Raw genomic sequence first — 20285 nt, 5'->3', positions numbered from 1 at the left:
ATAGGCAAAATTGCACAGAGAATTTGATAATCAATGTCGCAACTTCGAAAATTTCATCTCATTCTCATTTTGACGTCATAATGACGTTATTCTGCATATTATGCGAGCTAAAATGAGGAACCTGGAATCCTTTTGCAAAGCTGACGTTTACTTATGAGCAATTTTGCAACGAATATAATTTCAACTACAATTACAAATGTCAACTAGCGGAAGTTATGACGTTATGATGTTTACAAAGTAAAGTCTTCAAAAAATTCTTCATTCTCTTCCTCCTGTTCCTTGTCCTTGTTCCTTTGGCAGTGCATGTTCTGTGCACACAAGATTTGCTATAAAGCATTTGCATGAACTGTTTTGACAATGACATTTGCTGCAGCCACATTTAACTAGGCTAAGTATAGCCTGTGGTGCCATTGTTTCTTTAGTTGTGTATGCAACATAGCTTCCTTCAGCTAGCTCCCAGCCATTGACAAGTGGATCTGGCAAGTCACCGACACTTCGGTCACTCATAAGCCATGCTCGTGCTTGACAGTGTGCACGAAGAACTGCTTGCTTGAATGCACCGATTGTTGGACATAGCTTCTCGGCCTGTGCAGATGACCGTGTGAATAGATACCACCTTGGTTCAGACAGACTTTACCTGCAGAGCTTTAGGGCAATAAAGCTTGCAGATAAAGATCTGAAGGATGTCAATTTTTTGCAAGGGGCTGGCACTTTGAATGCTTTCTATTGTTTTACGATATCATCATTAACTTCTCGAAAGCAATTCCACCACTGTAGCTTACCTTTACCAAAGGACCTTCCTATAGTATCACAGCCTGATAGTGCATGCAGTGACAGAAGTGCCTCTGATTTCAATGAGCCAAGGTTGTTGTACATCGACTCTTTTTTATGAAGTGATGATCAATCCATGTAAACGTGCTTTATCATACTTGGTTTGAAAGGTAACATCATGGTGTCATTTTCATTTTCATCTAGGCTGGCGTAGATGCTATGCCAAACCATCAGGGTGCCTCTTCATGGTTGTTGATGGGTTCACAGCTTATGTTTCCTTCTGTAACATGATTTGCATACATAAGATATCTTATGTTGGATGCCTTTAAATACTCCCAGCATTTTCCTGCAAACAAAAATTGGATTGTTATCATTGCATTGAACATAAAATCGCTTGAAAATAGTAAATAGAACTGGTTGAACTCACTTAGAGGCACATTACCTGCTAGGTATATTGACAAATCCTGTTTCACTTTCACATCATTGACAAAGCGATCTAATGACATTTTTATAGATGTTTTATCTTTTACAATGAAACGTAGATTGCTTTCCATCTTCCCTCGCCTGGCTGTTGTGGCATTTTTCAATGACCGTTCGTCGTAGAAATCGAAAACAACTCTTTCTTCATGCGATTGTACGCAAGTTGCATTAAACGGTGAATGAAGGCCTCCGAGAATCCCTGGCACGTGCTTATCTTCAATGATTTGCATGTTCGACTGGCGGTGACAACCTTTTGAACTAAAACCATTGCGTCAATAATTGCTATCTTCTTGCCGCTATTGCTTTGTTGCGAGACAAGATATTCTTATGAGTAGTTATATGTTAGCAGTTCAACAAGTTTAGACTTTCCCCCATGACCTGGATGTAGGATTCCTCCAGAGTTCATCAAGCTACGCGGGACAACATCTAGCTCGAAAACTCCTAATATAGTCTTCATGTCGACATTCCTGCTTGACCTTGCGATGATTGCACACCTTGAAAAACCGAAAACAATAATATAAGCTTAGCTATCAAATCTTTAAACATAGCGACAAAATTATATCATTTGCAATTTTCAATTTATAATAACTATCATTTACCTGCTGAAAAACTCTCTTGGGCTTTTTAATTCAATCACGGTATGCTCTACTTTCTCTAACTTCTTCTTGTTTACATTGCATGCTAGGTGTAAATTTAGCTTTTTCATTGGTGCCCAAATGCTTACGCCACCCTTTAACCTTCTTGAACAAACAATTTGTATGCCTCCGCCAACATATCTCTTTTCACTTCATCTCCAAAGAGTTGATTGGTCACAAAGTTGCGCAAATTTGAATCTTCCCTGACGTCAAAGTTGACATTGCAGGCCGTTTTGTGTACGCAGAGGTCAGTTGATGATGGGCTTTGGCTTTTCCTTCATCAACGCCGCATGACTCTTTAGTATTTGCTACAATTTGAGCAATAATCGGGGCTGTTTAGAAAAATCTTGTGAGTGCATTTTCATTTCTCGAAATGCCCATCAATACCTCCTTCAATCTTCAAGATCTTGTTTATCTGCTCTCCAGCATGATCCCTGCCAATAGCCGTAAAAGGGATGGATCATGCCCCGAGGCTGACATTTTCTGAAATTACAACACTGATTTTCAATTCTTCATGAATTTTTTTTATAAATATAGCAAGGAGCAAGACAGCATTTAGCACAATTTGAAAGAATTGTCTACGTATTGAGCACATTTCAACTTATCCCGCATAGTATCTAGAATGATGTCATTATGACGTCATAATGAGAATAAGATGAAATTTTTGAAGTTCCAACATTGATTATGAAATAATTCTTTGTGTAATTCAGCCTATTTCGGCCTAAATTCATAATAATTGCCTAAATATTCTATACACTTTGCCAAAAACCAGTAAATGTACAAAATGACATTATTTTTTTGACATTTTCATCAATTTTCATTCATTTTGAAAAACATCAAAATGACATTTTTTGAAATTACAATATTGATTTTCGGAGTACTCGCAAAATTTTAAATAAGAAAGTACTAAGCATGCAAACTTTACCAAAAAGTTGAACGTGAGCTCATTTTCCGACTCTACATTCCTGACTAAAGTTGAAAAATCAAGTAATTTGATTTGCTTCGACACAAATTTTAAGCCGTTTGATGACGATAGTTGAAATTATGCTGAATTATAACTCATTTGGGTTCTGTTTTTAAATATTTGTGTATATAATTTAATTGATAGATAGAAAATCACGTTCTCATGCTTCTATCATGCTGTCTAGTCTTCTCAGGTGCAAAGATGAAAATAGGCTTAACTTCTTATTCCCTAGATAAACATTTTAATTTGTCTTTTTAGACAAGGAGCCACCAAAGGTCTCCAGGTGCCCAAATGTGACCCAAGTGGTAACACCAAACAGAGTATCCGTTGTCACATGGACAGAGCCTATTTTCAGTGACAATAAAGTGGTTGCTACCATCAGAGCTTCTCACCGTTCCGGATCTTTCATGGCTTGGGGAGATTACATTGTTACTTACGTTGCAAGCGATGCTTTTGGAAACTCTGCATCCTGCACGTTTGACCTTTACGTCAAGCGTGAGTTTCCACAGTTGACAATTACACATTTTACTGTTCAGAGGCCGTTTTGTTTCTTTTATTTTTATAGAGTTTTAAAATGTGTTGTCACCAAAATCCTATTTCTAGAATATTGGAATTTTAACTATGTAATATAAGAATCCCCACCAAGTACTTCCAAATATGCAAAATCAGTCAAATTTGTCTAAAATTGGTTGAGATATTGCTAATCAAAAATTTTAAGTTTGCTAAAGAACCACTCATATTTGGGCTCGGTTTTTAAAGTTGGGAAAGAGCCAGTATACATTTGGCCATGTATCGACCAATTCGTAAATCATTTGACTGATTTTGTACCTTTAGAAATATTTCATGGTAACTTTTTATATTATCTTGTTAAAATTCCAAAAAAAATTATTCCATCATTTTGGGATCTAAATTCAAAAAATTGTTATAATAGATGTTATGACGTCTTCATTTTAGAAGTCTGTTTGCTGCTTTGCTGTACTGTTGTTGTTGTTATAGTCTTTGTTGTTGTTTTGTTGCTGTTTTATACCATAATGTTGGTCAGTGACGTCAACATGGTGCCCCTCATTTAGCCATCTTCAAATTTTCCTTCAATATTTCGGAAATATGCCAAAAAGTGAAAGAGTTCGGAAACACGCTGATCTATACCTAGCACTCTAATCTTTTAATCTGTGGCGTACCGAAAGACCTCCGAATGAGAGGAGAGGCGTAGTCAATTACTAACAAGACGCTGTAGAGTATCTACCAGTACTTCAAATAGAGGATGCTAATTTTTGTAATATCTAACAGTATTTTGTAGTATTGCTGTAGCGGCTGTATCACCATACTGCACAACAATAATAGCCAGGGACGTCATTACTGACGAAGGTTTGGAGTAGGAAGCGAAGATTCTTGCTCTCTTCGAACCGACTTATCGTGGATTTTTAAACAACGTCTGCCTTTGCTTTTATAGGGTTCTTTTATGTAAATTGTCCTTTCTTGTTAGCTATTTTGCTAGGGTGCCTTCGAAGCCCCTATAAGTTGAAAATTCATTTCGGCGCCCCTTATAATTGATAAGCAGGGGGGCAATTGCCCCCCCTCCCCCGGCCATAAATCCACTGACGTTGCTGCCATGAAAATTGGGTGATGAAGAAAAGTTCAGTTTTTGCTTTGATATTTTTTTTGACACTTGTGCAATGATAACTTTTTTATCATATAAATGAATTTGACATCCTTTTTAATTATCTTTCAGGTTTCAACTGTCCACTCTTAAATCCCCCCCTTAACGGAGTTGCATTTTGTGGAAGCTGGGATTACGGTAGATTTTGTGATGCAAAATGTTATCCGAACCACGCATTTGCAGTGCGTTACCCGCCATACTATTCTTGTGGGCAAAGTGGAACATGGAGTCATGGCCCACCGTCATACCCAGATAACCCTCAGAATTTACTACCTGCCTGCGCAGGTGAGTATCTTCAATTTCTTTCAGGAATCCTGTCGTTAAACAACTAATATAAGGGTGTGGGCAAACTCAAATTCACTAGAAATCCCGCTCGTCCTTGCGCAGAAATTCCACTGTAATCCTTTTTTTTCATTTCATTGGGTACAAATCAGTCTAAATACTGTTTTACAATTGGCCCTGCAAAAACTACTTACAAAATTAAAGAGTTATATGCTAAAAAATTTACAATGAAAAAAGCGGAATATGGCTAAATCAAAGATGTATAAATTTTCATTAATACACCTCAATATATAAAAAGGATTATTTTTCCTTGAGTTTGGACCTGAAGGCATTGATCGAGGGAGGCATTTTTGTGTCCAAATCGAGAGTGAGTGACCCAACGATACGCAAAGGATTTCTGGCCATTCCCAGTTTTCAACACGGGTATTGCATGGTCTATTTTAGAGCTTTTTGGATGTACCCCAGAAAATCTTACTACTAGGTCACTGAGATATATAGGTGCAAGAGAGTTCATAGATTTGTAAACCATAGAACCTGTTCCTTTATTTATCAGCTTTTGTACAGATGGCCAACCTCTGGGGCAAAGGAGCTGCAGATGCATCAAAAGGGCTATTTTTAATATTCTGGCGGCTTCATTCTGTAATTTTTTGAAGCATCTCTAGCTTTGAAACACCACAAGAGCCCCAGACGGAGCAACAGTAGCTGAAATGTGGCTCTATGATACTGCTTTATAAACTTATCAAAGTGCCAGTTTGAACAAAAGTTCGCGCATACTTCAATAGAACAATTGCTCTAGAGATCTTCTTCTAATGTGACTTTCCCAAGTAAGGCAATTATCAATCACGACTCCGAGATATTTTGTTTCGTTTAATAGGTCGATTACATCGCCCCCTACCCTAAAAGAAGGAAGTGTGCTAAGGTTATTCTTTAGCTTTTTAATTTTTGGCTTAGAGCCAATTATCAAAGCTTGGGTTTTGACACCATTAAGGGTAAGCTTATTGCCCTGTAGCTATTTTTAAATGTGTGAAAGCTCCTCGCTGACTTCTAGATCCAGTTTATCACTTGTATCAGAAGAAAACGAGATTGCTGTCTCGTCGGCATACATTGTTGCCTTAGCCTTTTTAAGAGCAAACGGCAAGTCATTTATGTATAGAAGAGAAAGATGAGGTTCTAGGCACGATCTCTGTGGCACTCCGATACCAATATTTTCGATGCTGGAAGTTGAGCAATTGACTCTACAGTACTGCTTCCGATTATCAAGATACCAACTAAACCATTTGTGTGCATGTCCAGTAATCTCATAAAATGTCAATTATCTAAGAGTATTAGATGATTAACCGTGTCGAATGCATGCTTGAGATCTATGAAGATCATCGCAGTATACCTCCCGTTGTCTTTGTCGATGTACCAATCACTGGTTCCTTTTAGCAGACATGTCACAACCGAATGCAGAGAACAAAATCCTGATTTGTGAGAAACTAGATACTTGTGCTTATTTAAAAACTGGTATAACTGATCATATATAATTTTTTCAAAGAGCCTTGACGCGACCGGTAAAACAGAAATAGGACTGTAATTAGATCGGTCATCGGGCTTGCCTCCTTTGAAAACAAGGGTCACGCGGGCTATTTTCCAACTATCTGGGAAGGACGATGAATATATGGATATATCTCGCTACCTTTATTGCTGAAGTCCGTAGCTAAAGCTTACACTTAATATTGAAAAGACCATAGTTGATATTCCTGGAAAATAGGTGAATTACAACACTAATGTGCCTTCTGATCTTTGATCTGCTTTATGACTTTTTAGAAAATTTTGCTTACTCGTTGATATTATTTGAATTGTCCTTCTTAAACAGCAACTTCATCTGCAACAACAGCAACGTCAAACCGAGTAACCTATTCAGCCAGCTCATGTAATGCACAGTTCATGGCACAATTCCGAAGAGAATTTGAAGCCAAAATCAAAACGATTCAGAAGTATTTCCCTATTTGTGGATCTAGCTGCGACTTCAGCCAGATAAGCATCAAATGTGACGGTGTATCGACACGGCGAAGAATTACAGTAGATTTCCCGGTGAACACCACCAGTGGAGAGAACTATACACAGCAAGTTCAGAGTGGTTTTAAAAACGGGCAGTTTAACATGACGATATCGGTCAATGAAGTCACCATCAATTCCACAAACAACGACCTCAAAACAACTGTATCTATAAAGTGTCCCCAGGGAAGCATCCTCCAATCTCAGAATAAAAAATGCAGTGAGTATTCCATTATTGACTTTGATACGGACATAGCGAATTTTGGCTAGGAAATTAAATTTTTGGATATCGTTTTCGCAACAGAGCCGTCCTTCACACTAGACTTCAGATTAGATTATTGCGTTCCTGATACTATTTCTATTGTGTTCCAGATCGTTTCATTTTGAAGATAGAAACAAATTACAAAAAGTGTTTCTTTCACTAACTCACCGAGAATCTTCTTCCAAAAAAATTTTTTAACTCCTCACTTAAATTTATACCGACGTTTATGAATTCTCTGCTATACGTGAATTTAGTTTTATTTGATTATTGACCCACCTATCTGCACACCTTTAACTACACTGGGTACCAGACTCACTTCATGTAAACAAGAGAGTCTGGTTCAGTGCGCCGGGACCTCGTTCCGGTGAACTTATTTGAAAGAACTTTAGTCGATTTAACAAATTGGAAACTAGGCCTGCGAAACCAGATTGTCGGATTAAAAGACCAGGCGGAAAATAGGGAAATGGTCGCCCGGGAGCAAAATCTATGAAACCAACTGCTTTTAGTCAATTCAAGGGTGCTGATTTTGAAAATCGATGTTGTACGCAAATTTTTGAAGGCCATCAGCTTCATTTTTGTGTTTGAAGTCTTGTTTTTGCGTATATGAAAGTAATCAATTAAAAAACAGTTCAAATAGAATTAAGTGAGTATTAAAGTTAATTAAGCATATTTTTTGTGCATAAATGCTTAAAATTGTATTATGGTCTGTTACGGAGCCAAAAGACTTGTTTTCACGAGAAAATTGCGTAATCTTAAAATTTTTATCTATAAATTAACATCTAAAAGCTTAATACATCTTTTGCTGGGACTAATTTTTGAATTGTCATCCGAAGTAATTACGCAGCGTTATCAATTATTATCAGATAAATAACACTAACCAAAAAACAACCGGATCATCTAAACATAGCTTAATATTTTCAAAGTTCCTCAAGATCGTCCTCTGAGTCACTACACACGACACTCTACGCTATTTTAAACCCTGACGATAGAATCCTCATTCATCCAAATCTATCTACTAGGATGCCCAACTGAAGCATCAAACCGCCAGCTTGTCTTAAAAACCTAACGATGTAGTTTGCATGTAGAATATGAAGCCTAGGCATGTCATTTGTACCATTAAACTATTTTCTCCTTTTTGTTAGTTGTTTGCCCAGCTGGAACATACCACAATGTTTCAGGCAACGAATGTGTCGATTGTCCTCTTGGCTCATATCAACAGATGGATGGTTTGACCAACTGTACAGCGTGTCCTTTTGGAACTACAACATTCAATGTTGCTTCCAATCACAGCTCTGCCTGTAAAGGTTTGTGTCCCATTTTTATCGCGAATAATTGAATTTTAAAGTAAAATTTTCTGACAGGTGTTCAACTTTGTTACAATATTTCCTTTTTTCCATACTTTCCTACTCGTCGCACTTTAATTCGACATAGTGCTATATGTAGAGTATACACTCTAAAGTTGTATACTTACGCACTTACACCCCTTAATAATTCTTAATAACAGATTTCCGTAGAATAATATTATAATAATGGTACTTCTTGACACTGCGCTGCTACTATTTCTACATTCATGGTCGCAACTCGAAACCAGTTATTTTTCAATTGTTCTTATCGTTTGTTCTTATCTGTAGAAATCTGTACCGCTGGAAGTTTCTTTAACATGACTGCAGAGAGGTGCCAGCTTTGTCCTAAGGGATTCTACCAGGAAAATACTGGCAAAATGCAATGTGATTATTGCCCTAGTGGAAGGTCTTCTAGTCTTGGAGCCAAAAATGTTTCTGAATGTGTAGGCAAGTATAAATTAATATATTTCTGAATGTGTAGGTCTTTTTTGTTTAAATCAAACAAATGATAGCTTAGTTTGTATGATTTTGCACGTTAATAGGTATTTCAAAATGCTCTGTTGGGAGTTATAGTCAAATTTCAAAAATTCAAAAAATTTTGACGTCATCATTGCGATGTCAGATTGAGTTTTAGAGTCAGATCGAGGCTAGCTATTTTTGGGCAGGTGAGCAGAGGCAAAGGTGCTTGATATGAATACTTTTCTCGTGATAAGAGATATAAACTTCAAAGATTTTTGTCAAGGATTCGTTTCAAATAAGCTTTGAATGTGCCAGGATTTTGCAAAATCATTCAGCCACTGCCAAAAAATTGTGGGATTTCAAGATTTCTTTTCTAGATTTTAAGAGTTCTTTTCAAGATTTCAAGATCTCATAATTTTTTCAGCGATTTTAATGTTTTGCCGAGATATCTTAGATTTCATGATTGATTTGGAAGATTTTGAGACTTAGGCAATTTTTTAAGAGATTTTAGAGATTTTCAGAATGCATAGAAACCGAAAGTCTATAGGCCATCTCGGAGTGATGCCATAACACAAGTGGGGCGAAAATTGCAGTAAAATCAACGGCGGCCTATATCATCGAGATTTGTAAACTCTTCTGTAGCTCATTGTTAATCGGCGAAATTCAGACTTGTATTCTAAAAGTATTTTTCTTTATTCTTAAGAAGTTGAACGGCCAAAAAGCGGCCTCTATCTACCATGAATTTTTAGCTGTTTTGCCCTACCTGAGGGATTGAAACTTCAATCATGGCGTCGCGAACTCCGAGATGGTCTATTCCTATTTGTTCAGGTTAGGCTATTAATTATAATTAGCTAATCAGTGCATCTCATCGTACAGTGAAATGTGGCCTAGGCTCTGAGTTGATAACTGGTGATGCATGCCAGTTGTGTCCTCGTGGAAGCTACAGGGACGCTGCGAATCAAACGAGCTGTGTTCCTTGCCTGGTGACTGGAGGAGTTACAACAACAACATACATTCTAGGAGCTAAAAGCTCTTCATCTTGCAAAGGTATTGATGTTTTATAATTTCTTTATCATAATCATTATGACATTTAATGAATTCCGTGAATTTTATATTTCTGCTATCCTAGCAAGCCTTAAGCAAGCTATCACAAATCTTTTCTGTTTATACGTTGTAGCTGTTTGTCCACGTGGAAAAGAAGTATCAAAAGATGGCATGAAATGTATGGCTTGCCAAACTGGCTTGTATAGGGAGAATCTGCTTTTGCCGCATTGTATTGCCTGTACAAGTGGAAGAACAACTAAAATGCCAGGAAGTGTTTCATCCAGCAACTGCATCTGTAAGTATGTTATGAAACATATAGTTTCAGTAAATGTTTTATCTATTTTTCTACATATATATTCCACTCAAAAGTTACACTTACATTTTATAAAAGACACTGCATACAACAATAGGCTGCTATATCGTTATTGTTAATTGAATTGAATTTATCTTGAATTGAATTGATTCTCGTCTTCAAAGTTTGCTACAAGAACAAAGTGATAGCAAAACGATACGATACAACTGGACGCTTTAGGCCAAGTCAAAATTTATCTTAATGTGATTAATTATTATAGTTATAATGACAAGAATGATAATTACTGGTTTGATTTGAATTGGTACAGCTCTGCAAAACACAAAGAAGGAAAGTGTAGGAATCCGGTTCACAGTAGAAGTTTGGAATTCCAAGCTGTCAGATGTCAACAGTTCAGAATTCAGAACTTTGATATCAAAGATTTGTAAAGAAGTGAGTATACAAATCAATTGCTTTAACCTTACAGAGCTTAGCAAATCATTAAAAACCTGAGTCCTGCTGGTTTAATGCAATGGCTGTAATTACACACGAAACAACTGATCTCTCCTTTCTGACTAAACCTGTGAAACTCTTCTAAAAGCAGAGGAATCTTTTCAAAAAATGCAATATGAAACGAAAATGCATCATAAACTTTGAACTTAAATGCGGTCATAATGAGCGATGACCAATGTATCACAACTGAAAAGATTTGATGATGCTCAAGTATTTGTCTCCCTGATGATCAAGCCCTGTGAATTGTATTCAGCAAGCAATACCATTGGGCCTGTATCATCGAATATGTCTGAAACCATATATTGACTTCATAAGCCTATGATATCTTAATTCTAGGTAGAGAGAATTTATGCCGCCGAAGAAGGCTTTATGTCTGTCAAAATCAACCAGTTCAGGTTTGTTCTGCTGCTGTTAGATCCTTGTTCGCGATATAACCACAATATGACAATAATCTAACAACCATGAGACCATAATCTAACCACCATACGACCATAATACGGCTACAAAGTACAATACGACTACAACATGACTACGATACGACTACAATACGACTTCTATATTGCTTCGTAAATTTCAAGATTCTAATGAATTATCAATATTATCTATTGTCTGAATTGTTATAAAGCGTTTCTTTACCTTCGTTGTTGTGTCGTGAATGCTGAAGAAGCAGCAACGTGATTGGCAAGACTGCTAGCCTTTTACTTTAAAGGAACTTGAAGCTTCTTAAGTATTGCTTTAAACTACAGCTGAAAATTGATGAAATGGTAGGGTTGTTAATTTCCCATTAACTGCTGATTTATACAAAACGTTTGTGTCATTTAGAATAAGGATGTAGAAAGCAATTTTGTTCATAAGTATCAAAGTTTACTTAATCAATAGATACTGAATGTTTCAATTTGCATCGTTGATGTATCACCTGAATACCTTAAATATATAAGGGTTGGTAAAATGTCGCTTCAAGTATAATGTAAAAATGGCTGCGTTTAAAATGCCTGCCTCTTATAAGAAACAGCGTTTTTTAATGTCCCTTGACGTCAACAGGAATGGAAGTGTCATAGCCTTTGCCGATTTGGTCTTCTCTACATCATTGTCCGACCCTCTGGACAAGCTCAGTAATGCTATCGCATCCGGTTCTGTTGGACCTCTGTCAGTTGATTCTTCATACAAAATTGTTGGTAAGGTCCTTTCCCTTAACCTCCAATATCAAGTTTTATTTCAGTTTAAGAATTAAGCCTGATTTGCTAGCCAGTCTTTTGTATCTCCCTTCCCTTTAATTTGCGTCAAGCTTTTAGCTATACCTGTAGATAATGTAAAGCTTTCGACTCTCTATGATCGGAAAGTGTATTCTATTAAGAGAAAATCTGTTATAAAAATTTTTTCTCTTAAGCTTGGTTTTCATTACAGAAGATGTATTTGTTCCTTCTGGGTTCTGGATACATTAACAAGGGACAGCAGTATGTCTCTTTTGCACGTTAATCTTTTTGTCTCAATTTGCCTCAACAGACCACTGTAGACTGGTTGGCAATTGTGGCGCAAAGCAAGAATGCAAAAGCGATGCCACCCACGGATACTGTGCCTGTATTCAAGGTTACTACAAGCCGTCTTCAGTATCAACCTGCGAGGTCGACTGCAGTCCCTCATTCTGCTTAAACGGTGGCAAATGTGAGCGTGGACCAAACTACAGGGTTTGTAGGTGTGCCAGTGGCTACTCAGGCAACAGATGTGAAAAAGAAGGCAACAACGTTGGTCTGATTGTAGGCTTATCAATGGTAGGCTTGCTTTTAATTATCATTATTGGAATTCTCGTGTGGAAGAAAAATCAACGGAAATATCATGTCAGTACAGGGATCCAGCTTGATGACGCAGCAAGTGCGAAAAAATTATCTGACTATCCTCTGAAGACATTTACAAATCTGAGTGCTTATGATGAAGTGCCTTATTCAAACAAAAGCACTCAATCTTCTGTGCGAGTACTCTCCAACAAGGTAGCCGTTGACAGTGAACATGCCGATGAACAAGATGCCCTGAAAGTAGACGAGAAAGACGTTTAATGGTTTTACAGACTTACCAGCTGTCTAAAAGGCGACTATTATCAAAAGGAAATCATTGATTTACAAATTGCTACTTTTTTCAATCAGCTTTGGTTTATTTTATCTAGCAATTTATTTTTTCTTTGATCTAAGATCGTTGAACATTTTGTTAAATTTTTTCTTATACGGTTGGACGTTGTTTTCTACTTACTAAATTTTTTCTACATTTTTTGCTATTGGTTGATAAACTGTTCAGTGGTTAGATATTCCTCTTGTTTCCTCATTGACGTTCCTAATACCTGCAAAGAAATCGATCAGAAAGTCCAAGATGCGTTAGGAAGATTTGATCCATCAAAGAGTAATTCCATTGAATAATTTCTGCAATTCACCGACAAAACAATTCAATAATCTGCAAAAAAAGGAACTGAAGACAAGTTTTGTCCGTTTTACTTCCATGTTTTCCTTGCACCTGGGACTAGGCCACGTCCTGAAACCTGCCTAACACGGAGAAATGTAACAAGTTTGTAAAGAAAGGCATGTTTCCTTCACTACTGCCTTAAAATCAGGGGCGTATTCAAGAAGCAGTGGCGTAACCAGGGTTGGAAGATTGGTGGGACAAAGAGAATAATTTTTGCTGACCAGACCCCTATGATTTTTTAGAAACACCCCTTTTGTGGCATTTTCACGTGGCAATTTCCCTTTATACAGCGTCATATGTAGCGTTTTGTGGCTGACCATATTATCGACTGTCTTCACGATTCCACTAACATTTATATCCTAAATGGTGCAAGGCGAGAGAGCACTGCTTGTAAAAATTGATTTTTCCAACGTGGTAACGAAATATCTAAAAATCATAAACAGTATTCAAAAGTTTTAAACCAAGTCCGTTCTCCTTGGAGCAAAATCCACGACAAGCTTTTCAGAATCCAGTTTTGTAGGAATGGACTATTTTAGCATTTTAGTTTCTATTTGATCGGGAATGTCTCAAGAACGACGCCCTTGAGATTAGCTTCAGATACATTTCAGAATTTTCCTACCCCCCTCGCTACGCCACTTTTAAGAAGATAAATACTGACAAGAAAATAAATAAAGTAGATTCTTGGCGTTACTTTTTTACTACTGATTACCAACAAATGATTTTTACCGAATGAAACAAAATTTTACGAAGGAAGCAGAAATATTGGGGGGTGTCGCTCCGTCTACAGCCCCCGGCTAAATCCGTACCTCCTTAAAGTCTTTTCTTACTTTTTTGGGGGGTATCTTAATCCTTTGTTAATAGTTTTGCTTTTCCTGCCTAACGTAATCGGAGATACTTTATGATCAAGTAATTATGTATTCGGCAGTAAAAGAAAGAAATTCACGATTTCCATGAAAAACGTAAGCCTCCTAAAATGAGGATTTCTATAAGTATACTTTTCCTAGAAAAGAATGTTGCTCTTGCATAACATGCTGAAAAAATTGATCGAGAACTGGCTATAGAGCAATCAAGTAGCTGCGCCATGGGGGGGCGAGGGCACTGATTGGGGCACGCCCTCAGTGGCGGCGCCAGCTCCAAAAAAGAGGGGGAGGGGGTTTTCAGGGGCGTGCAAGAAGTTTTTAAAAATCGTGTTTTGCTGTTCTATGTGTACATGGCGTCCCGAAGGCACGCATGCAGTGGCCAGAGACCGTTGCCTAAAACAGCTGGGGTCTGGGGACGCTGTAAGAAGCCCCTCAACGAGTCCAGGGCAACGCCTTGGTAGGGGTCCAGGGGGCGAAGCTCCCGGAAGCTTCCGGGATTTTCTCATTTCTGAGGTCTCAAAGTGGCTTAGAATCCTTTGATTTCTCTTTCTGCATACATTATTAGAGCAACACAACATGTAGACTTTAACTTTAACTTGTTTATTCGGAAGTGCCAAACAAAAAGGTATCATTAATCTAAAACGAGAATTTAAAACAATGAATAACAATGTCAAACAATCTTATAATAAACAACGTTCGTAGTTTTTTTCAACAAATATTACTCCTCCCCAACATTTTCTCGCCGAGCTTAGACCAGATACAAAATTGATCCTGCCGAGAACTGGGGGCGTGCAGTGGCGGCGCCAGGGGGGAATGGGGGACGTAGGCCTACCCCCAACTTTTTCAGAAAGATGGTCTCTGAGATTCATGCAAATCCGATGAGAAAATGGGGGGGGGGGGGGTAGGCCTACGTTCTGTGAATTGTGTCGCAAGATTATTTCAATGTAAAACACAAAATTTGTTATTAAATTACATCCTTAAGATTTATTTATCTTACAACAGGAAAACATGAATGGGTCAGATTATAATAATTTAATCCTTTGCAAGAGAATATCAATAGTTGTTTCCGTATATTTACGAAGTTCACTTCATCAACATTTTTAACGTCTTAAAAAGAATAGTAATTATCTTCCGGCTCTCTGCGAGAAAAAATGATGAATTTGTTGCTGCATATCTTGACTTTCACTCATTCATCTGAAAGACAACGAAATGGCGTGTGCTTCTGTACGTGATCCGTCTTCTAAAAACGTCCTGAACATCGACAATGTCCTTGCAATGGGACAAATTAAGCCGGTTATCGATTTCCCAAAATCAGTTATTTCTGGGAAAGACTTTCGATTCCAGAAGAGATGGTATGAGCAGTATGACTGGTTAGAGTATTCAATTGACAAAGATGCAATCTTTTGCTTTTACTGTCGCATCTTTGGGTCACAGGGTAAGTGTTTTTACGTATTATTTATGGTTATTGGTTATTCCATCGTTATTCTTAGGCTAGCTGTCATATTTTAGTATATAAAACTGTTAAGATGTGAAGGAGATAGAACAACGCATGGGTTGAACAGAAACAAAACGATAACTTTATATTAACTTCAAACGGCCTACACACATAACTGTAATACTGTCAACTGTAATCTGAAACTATATAAACATGGGTCACATAAAGTAATGCTCCTGCGCATAGTCAATTAGGTTACTACATCACTCCTCCTTTTAAAGAAGTTTTTTTTTCGTATACTGTTTACAAAGTGTCCAATGGTATTGGTTCACCATATCGTACTGGTGCATAACGTTTTCTAACTAGTCTTTCAGCAGGTCTAGGAACCTCTTGTTCACAAGCGTATGTGGCTCGATTTGATTGATTGGCATCTTCGGAATCCGACATCTGAGCGCGTAATTTTTTAAAAAATGATACGTTGCGAGTTACACGACGATGATTACTGTCTTCTGCAGTTATCTGCGTACCTTTACGGTTTACGACTTTGTATTGCGTTTTGCTGAATCGTGTCGTTAGTTTCCCTTTTTTTGTTGGCGGACAAGAACAGTATCTCCAACTTGAAGGTTGCTCTTCCTTGCTTTTCTGCGTTTGTTTGCATATGTTTCTTGGTATGATCGACTGCGTTCCTCGTTTATTCTAGCTTCTTTGTGTCGATTTATTACGCGATGCTTCTCTAAAGTAGGGAATTTTCCTTGTACTTTCCTGTTGAATAACAACTCTGATGGCGCAATTTTCGTTGTGCTGTGAGGTGTATTACGATACTGGAACAAGAAACGGTTCAGTTCTTGTTGCCATACCTTACCATCTGCCACTGCGCTTTGTACGGCTTTGATGAGAGGCTGATTAAAGCGTTCGACTTCTCCATTTGCCTGCGGCCAGTAAGGTGTGACAGGTTTATGGTTTATACCGAGGATATTTACATATCGTGCAAACTCTTCACTCGAGAATGGTGGACCGTTATCTGTCTTCAATTCACGTGGTATGCCGTGTACCGAAAATATTTTGTCCAGCTTCGGAATGACAGTTGATGCTTTCGTGGATCGCACAATTTCGGTTTCCGGAAATCGCGAATAACGATCAATGACGACTAAAAGATGATCTCCTGAAGGAAGCGGTCCACAGAAATCGATATGAACAGTTTCCCATGGTCCTTTAGGAAAATCAGTTTGTTGCAGAGGTTCTGGTGGCGATGGTTTGCCGACAATTTGACAAGTCAGGCACGAATCTAGGGTATGCTGAACTAGGTTGTCCATACCTGGGAACCATACTTTTTCTCGTAATAGACTTTTTGTTTTGGAAAGACCTTGGTGAGCTTCATGGGCAATATCTATAGCTCGTTGCTGAAGTGACTCTGGTATAACTAAACGTGTTCCTCTCAAAACAATTCCCTTCGCACCAACAGTGAGCTCATCGTTGATTGCACAATAAGGCTTTAAACGATCAGATGCTTGCCATCTATTTGTTCGTATAGCGGCTCGCAATGCTTGCAATGTCTTGTCAGTGTTGGTAGCACTCGCTATTTCGTCTAGCGACATAGCTTTAGGCACAGAGTGACTCGTAATCATGTTTACGTACTCCTCCGCAATTCTTTCTTGTTTTCGCGATTGTTGACTGGAGGGGTGTCTGGATAGATAATCAGCAGAGTTCTCGCTTCCTGCCTTGTACTGCACTTTAAACGAATAAGGTTGTAGTCGCAAAACCCATCGCTCAATCCTCGCGGACGGCTTAGAGGTTGAACTGCCGTAAATGGTTTCCAAAGGTTTGTGATCTGTAATCAAAGTAAATTCGTTGCCATATAGGAACAAATGAAAATGTTCTACGGCCCAAACGATGGCTAGAGCCTCTTTTTCCGTTTGCGAGTATCGTTTCTCAGTAGCGGACAGTCCACGACTGGCGTAAGCAACAACCTTGTAATCATCACTGTTCTTGGTTGCTTGACTCAAAATTGCGGACACACCTACGGGACTTGCGTCCACCGTAACGAAAGTTTCTTTATTGGTATCGAAATACGACATAACGGGAGCTTCAGACAGAGCCAATTTTATGTTTTCAAATGCTTTCTGTTGAACTGCTTGCCATACGAATGGTGTATTCTTTTTTGTCAACTCTCGAAGTGGTGCAGTGAGCGTCGCAAAATCTTGGATGTACTTAGCACTATAGTTTGCCATTCCGAGCAGGCTTCGTACCTCTTTGATGCTGGTGGGTATTGGTGCATTCTGAAGATCGCTTATGCGTGCTGGATCTGGCTGCGTACCATGTTCTGTGAAAATTTGTCCATAAAACTGAATTGATTTCTGTAGAAAGTTACATTTCTTGAGATTTAGCGTAAGGCATTTTGAATGCAGACGTTGCAAACAATTTTGCAAAGCTAAATCGTGTTCCTTGCGAGTTTTGCCAAAAACTACGATGTCATCTGCGATGTTCAGCACTCCATTTATACCTTGTAAAGTTTCTTGTAAAACATGCTGGAAAATTTCCATAGCAGCATTTGTCCCATAATTGAGACAAGTGTATCGATAAAGTCCTACGTGTGTGCTGAAGGTAGTGATAAAACGACTGTCTATGGGTAATGGTAGCTGGTGGTAAGCTTGGTTTAGATCCAATTTACTGAAATATTTGGCACCATTGAGTTGAATGCTGATATCATTCAATGTAGGGATCGGATAACGTACACGTTTTATTGCAGTATTTGGCACACGCATATCTACGCAAAGACGAACAGATCCATCCTTTTTCGGTACTACGACGATTGGAGATACCCACTGCGAAGGCGCGTTTTCTGGTACAGCTTCAATGATCCCCTCTTTTTCCAGCTGGGTGACAGCTTCTTTAACTTTCTTTCTCAAATGAAAAGGAATTCTCCTTTGCGGTTGTGCACGTGGTATTGCCTTTTCGTCGATGTTTAGCTTCACCGAGTACCCCTTCAGTTTACCAGTTCCTTCAAAGACTTTGTTGAAACGTTGAATAATGGCATCAATTTGCGGATCAATATGTTTTGTAGGGGTTGCTGAAACTGAAAGTTTGTTCAATTTCAGCGTTATGACTCCAAGTTCTTGTGCTGTATTGGCTGAAAGTAAACAACCAGTATTACGATCTTTTAGGACATAAAATGTTGCAACTCCATAGCGAGATTTTGTTGTGATCATCGATTCAAATTTTCCTATAAAACAAACTGGTTTCGAAGAGTTGAATGGAAAAGCTTTTATTTTGGTTTGTTGTAACTTGACTCCGTGCATCTTTTCGAAAGTATTTCTATCGATAACGTTGATTGTGGATCCGGTGTCCAATATCATGTTGAACTTGTGACCCTCGACCACAACATTAACCACAGGGCTGCGTTTTGATAATTTGTCGTTGCCATTTGAGACCGTATACAGGTATTCCTCGTCACTAGAATTATCCTCATGCTGCAAAGGTCTCACCGCTGCATGTGATTTGCGAGAATGTGCAGGACGTCTTTGTTTCTGCTTCGAGAATTTTGAGCTCCTACAAACTGATTGAAAGTGGTTCGGTTTGTTGCACTTGCGACATGTTTTCCCTTGTGCGGGGCATTGATTTTTGTGCGGCCATTCTCCTCCACAATTGTTGCAAGTCTTGTTATCAGACTTCGATTGCAAGCGGTTCGTTGTTTCTGTGTGTACGTGGGTGGTTTCTATATCTCGGGCTTGATACGAACTGGTTTCATCCCGTCTTCCATCGATTAGCATGTCTTTAAGGGTATACGTAGGGTCACGCAAAGCTCGGCGTCTTATACGGGAAGATCGACCCCCTATAATTATTTGTTCCTCGATTTCAAAGTCTACATCTTCGAATTCGCATGTACTGGATATCTGCCTGAGTCGTGTATGAAAAGTATCGAGCGATTCTTGATCTCCCTGACGAGTTTCACGAAAACGATAAACTTCATACCGTCGATTTTTCTGAGGCTCGAAGTACTCAATGAGCTTTGCTTTTGTTGTCGCAAAGTTGTCTTCATCCCCTTCTCCGTTGACATCACTAGACTGGTTAAAAATTTCTCGAACTTTGGGTCCAGCTTGGTAAAGTAACAAAGCTTTCTGGCGCTTAGCGTCTCGAATTCCGCTAGCCACAAGAAAAGTATCAAAATCACGTAGCCAAAGTTTCCATCTGGCAGCAACACTCGCTCCAAGTTCTGCATTCGGGTCGAACGGTGGTAATGGATTGAGTTGTACAGACATTCTCGTCGCCAATGTTAAGATGTGAAGGAGATAGAACAACGCATGGGTTGAACAGAAACAAAACGATAACTTTATATTAACTTCAAACGGCCTACACACATAACTGTAATACTGTCAACTGTAATCTGAAACTATATAAACATGGGTCACATAAAGTAATGCTCCTGCGCATAGTCAATTAGGTTACTACAGGTAGCAAACTTTAAATCTTTTATTGACCATATGTCGCCTAATTTTGAATATAAAGTTTGCTTTTCGAGAGATATTTATGCCGTTGAATCCCCCCCCTTGGGAGGTAGGCTTAGTCAAAATATGACGGTAACCACTTTAAAGCAGCCGTCTCATCTTTGCTATAAGTTTGTCTTTGTTTGATGCACACGTTCCGAAAACACTATATTGTACAAAGAACAAACTTTTTAATGTGTACTGCTCGGTAAGAAACTGTCATCTCAATATCATAGTTATCATAATAAACTTCCTCAATCGCAGAACTTTCATTTAAAAGAAATATTCAATATTTATTACAGATATCACTGCTAAAAGGGTA

At 38.4% G+C, this 20285-nt stretch overlaps 2 protein-coding genes and 1 long non-coding RNA gene across 3 annotated transcripts in view; 1 reads left to right on the top strand and 2 right to left on the bottom strand.

The window, feature by feature from the left end:
• Nucleotides 1–12916, top strand: part of LOC135690972 (uncharacterized) — a 111125-nt gene extending 98209 nt beyond the window's left edge. The window contains exons 39-49 of the mRNA XM_089116005.1: nt 3109–3345; nt 4580–4792; nt 6648–7049; nt 8234–8395; nt 8723–8881; nt 9770–9940; nt 10071–10232; nt 10558–10679; nt 11076–11134; nt 11781–11914; nt 12243–12916. Coding sequence (XP_088972131.1) covers nt 3109–3345; nt 4580–4792; nt 6648–7049; nt 8234–8395; nt 8723–8881; nt 9770–9940; nt 10071–10232; nt 10558–10679; nt 11076–11134; nt 11781–11914; nt 12243–12790 — 2369 coding nt within the window. The 3' untranslated portion in view covers nt 12791–12916. The remainder of the gene's footprint in view (nt 1–3108; nt 3346–4579; nt 4793–6647; nt 7050–8233; nt 8396–8722; nt 8882–9769; nt 9941–10070; nt 10233–10557; nt 10680–11075; nt 11135–11780; nt 11915–12242) is intronic.
• On the bottom strand, nt 696–2293 carry LOC148960433 (uncharacterized). The gene is made up of 2 exons (XM_089116016.1): nt 1214–2293; nt 696–1117 (listed from the first exon to the last, which is right to left on the bottom strand). The coding sequence occupies exons 1-2, from the start codon at nt 1479–1481 to the stop codon at nt 1002–1004; spliced, it is 384 nt and encodes a 127-aa protein (XP_088972142.1). The 5' UTR covers nt 1482–2293; the 3' UTR covers nt 696–1001.
• On the bottom strand, nt 12242–13226 carry LOC148960432 (uncharacterized). Its single transcript, XR_016145287.1, has 2 exons — nt 12981–13226; nt 12242–12763 (listed from the first exon to the last, which is right to left on the bottom strand). It is a non-coding gene; the product is annotated as an uncharacterized LOC148960432 (long non-coding RNA).
• Nucleotides 13227–20285: the final 7059 nt, after the last annotated feature.

The sequence above is a fragment of the Rhopilema esculentum genome, chromosome 4 (genome assembly GCF_057945365.1).
Source record: "Rhopilema esculentum isolate cy_ngs chromosome 4, ASM5794536v1, whole genome shotgun sequence".
Taxonomy (NCBI): domain Eukaryota; kingdom Metazoa; phylum Cnidaria; class Scyphozoa; order Rhizostomeae; family Rhizostomatidae; genus Rhopilema; species Rhopilema esculentum.
Note: the sequence above shows the minus strand (reverse complement) of the source record. Positions and strands in the feature narration are given on the sequence as shown.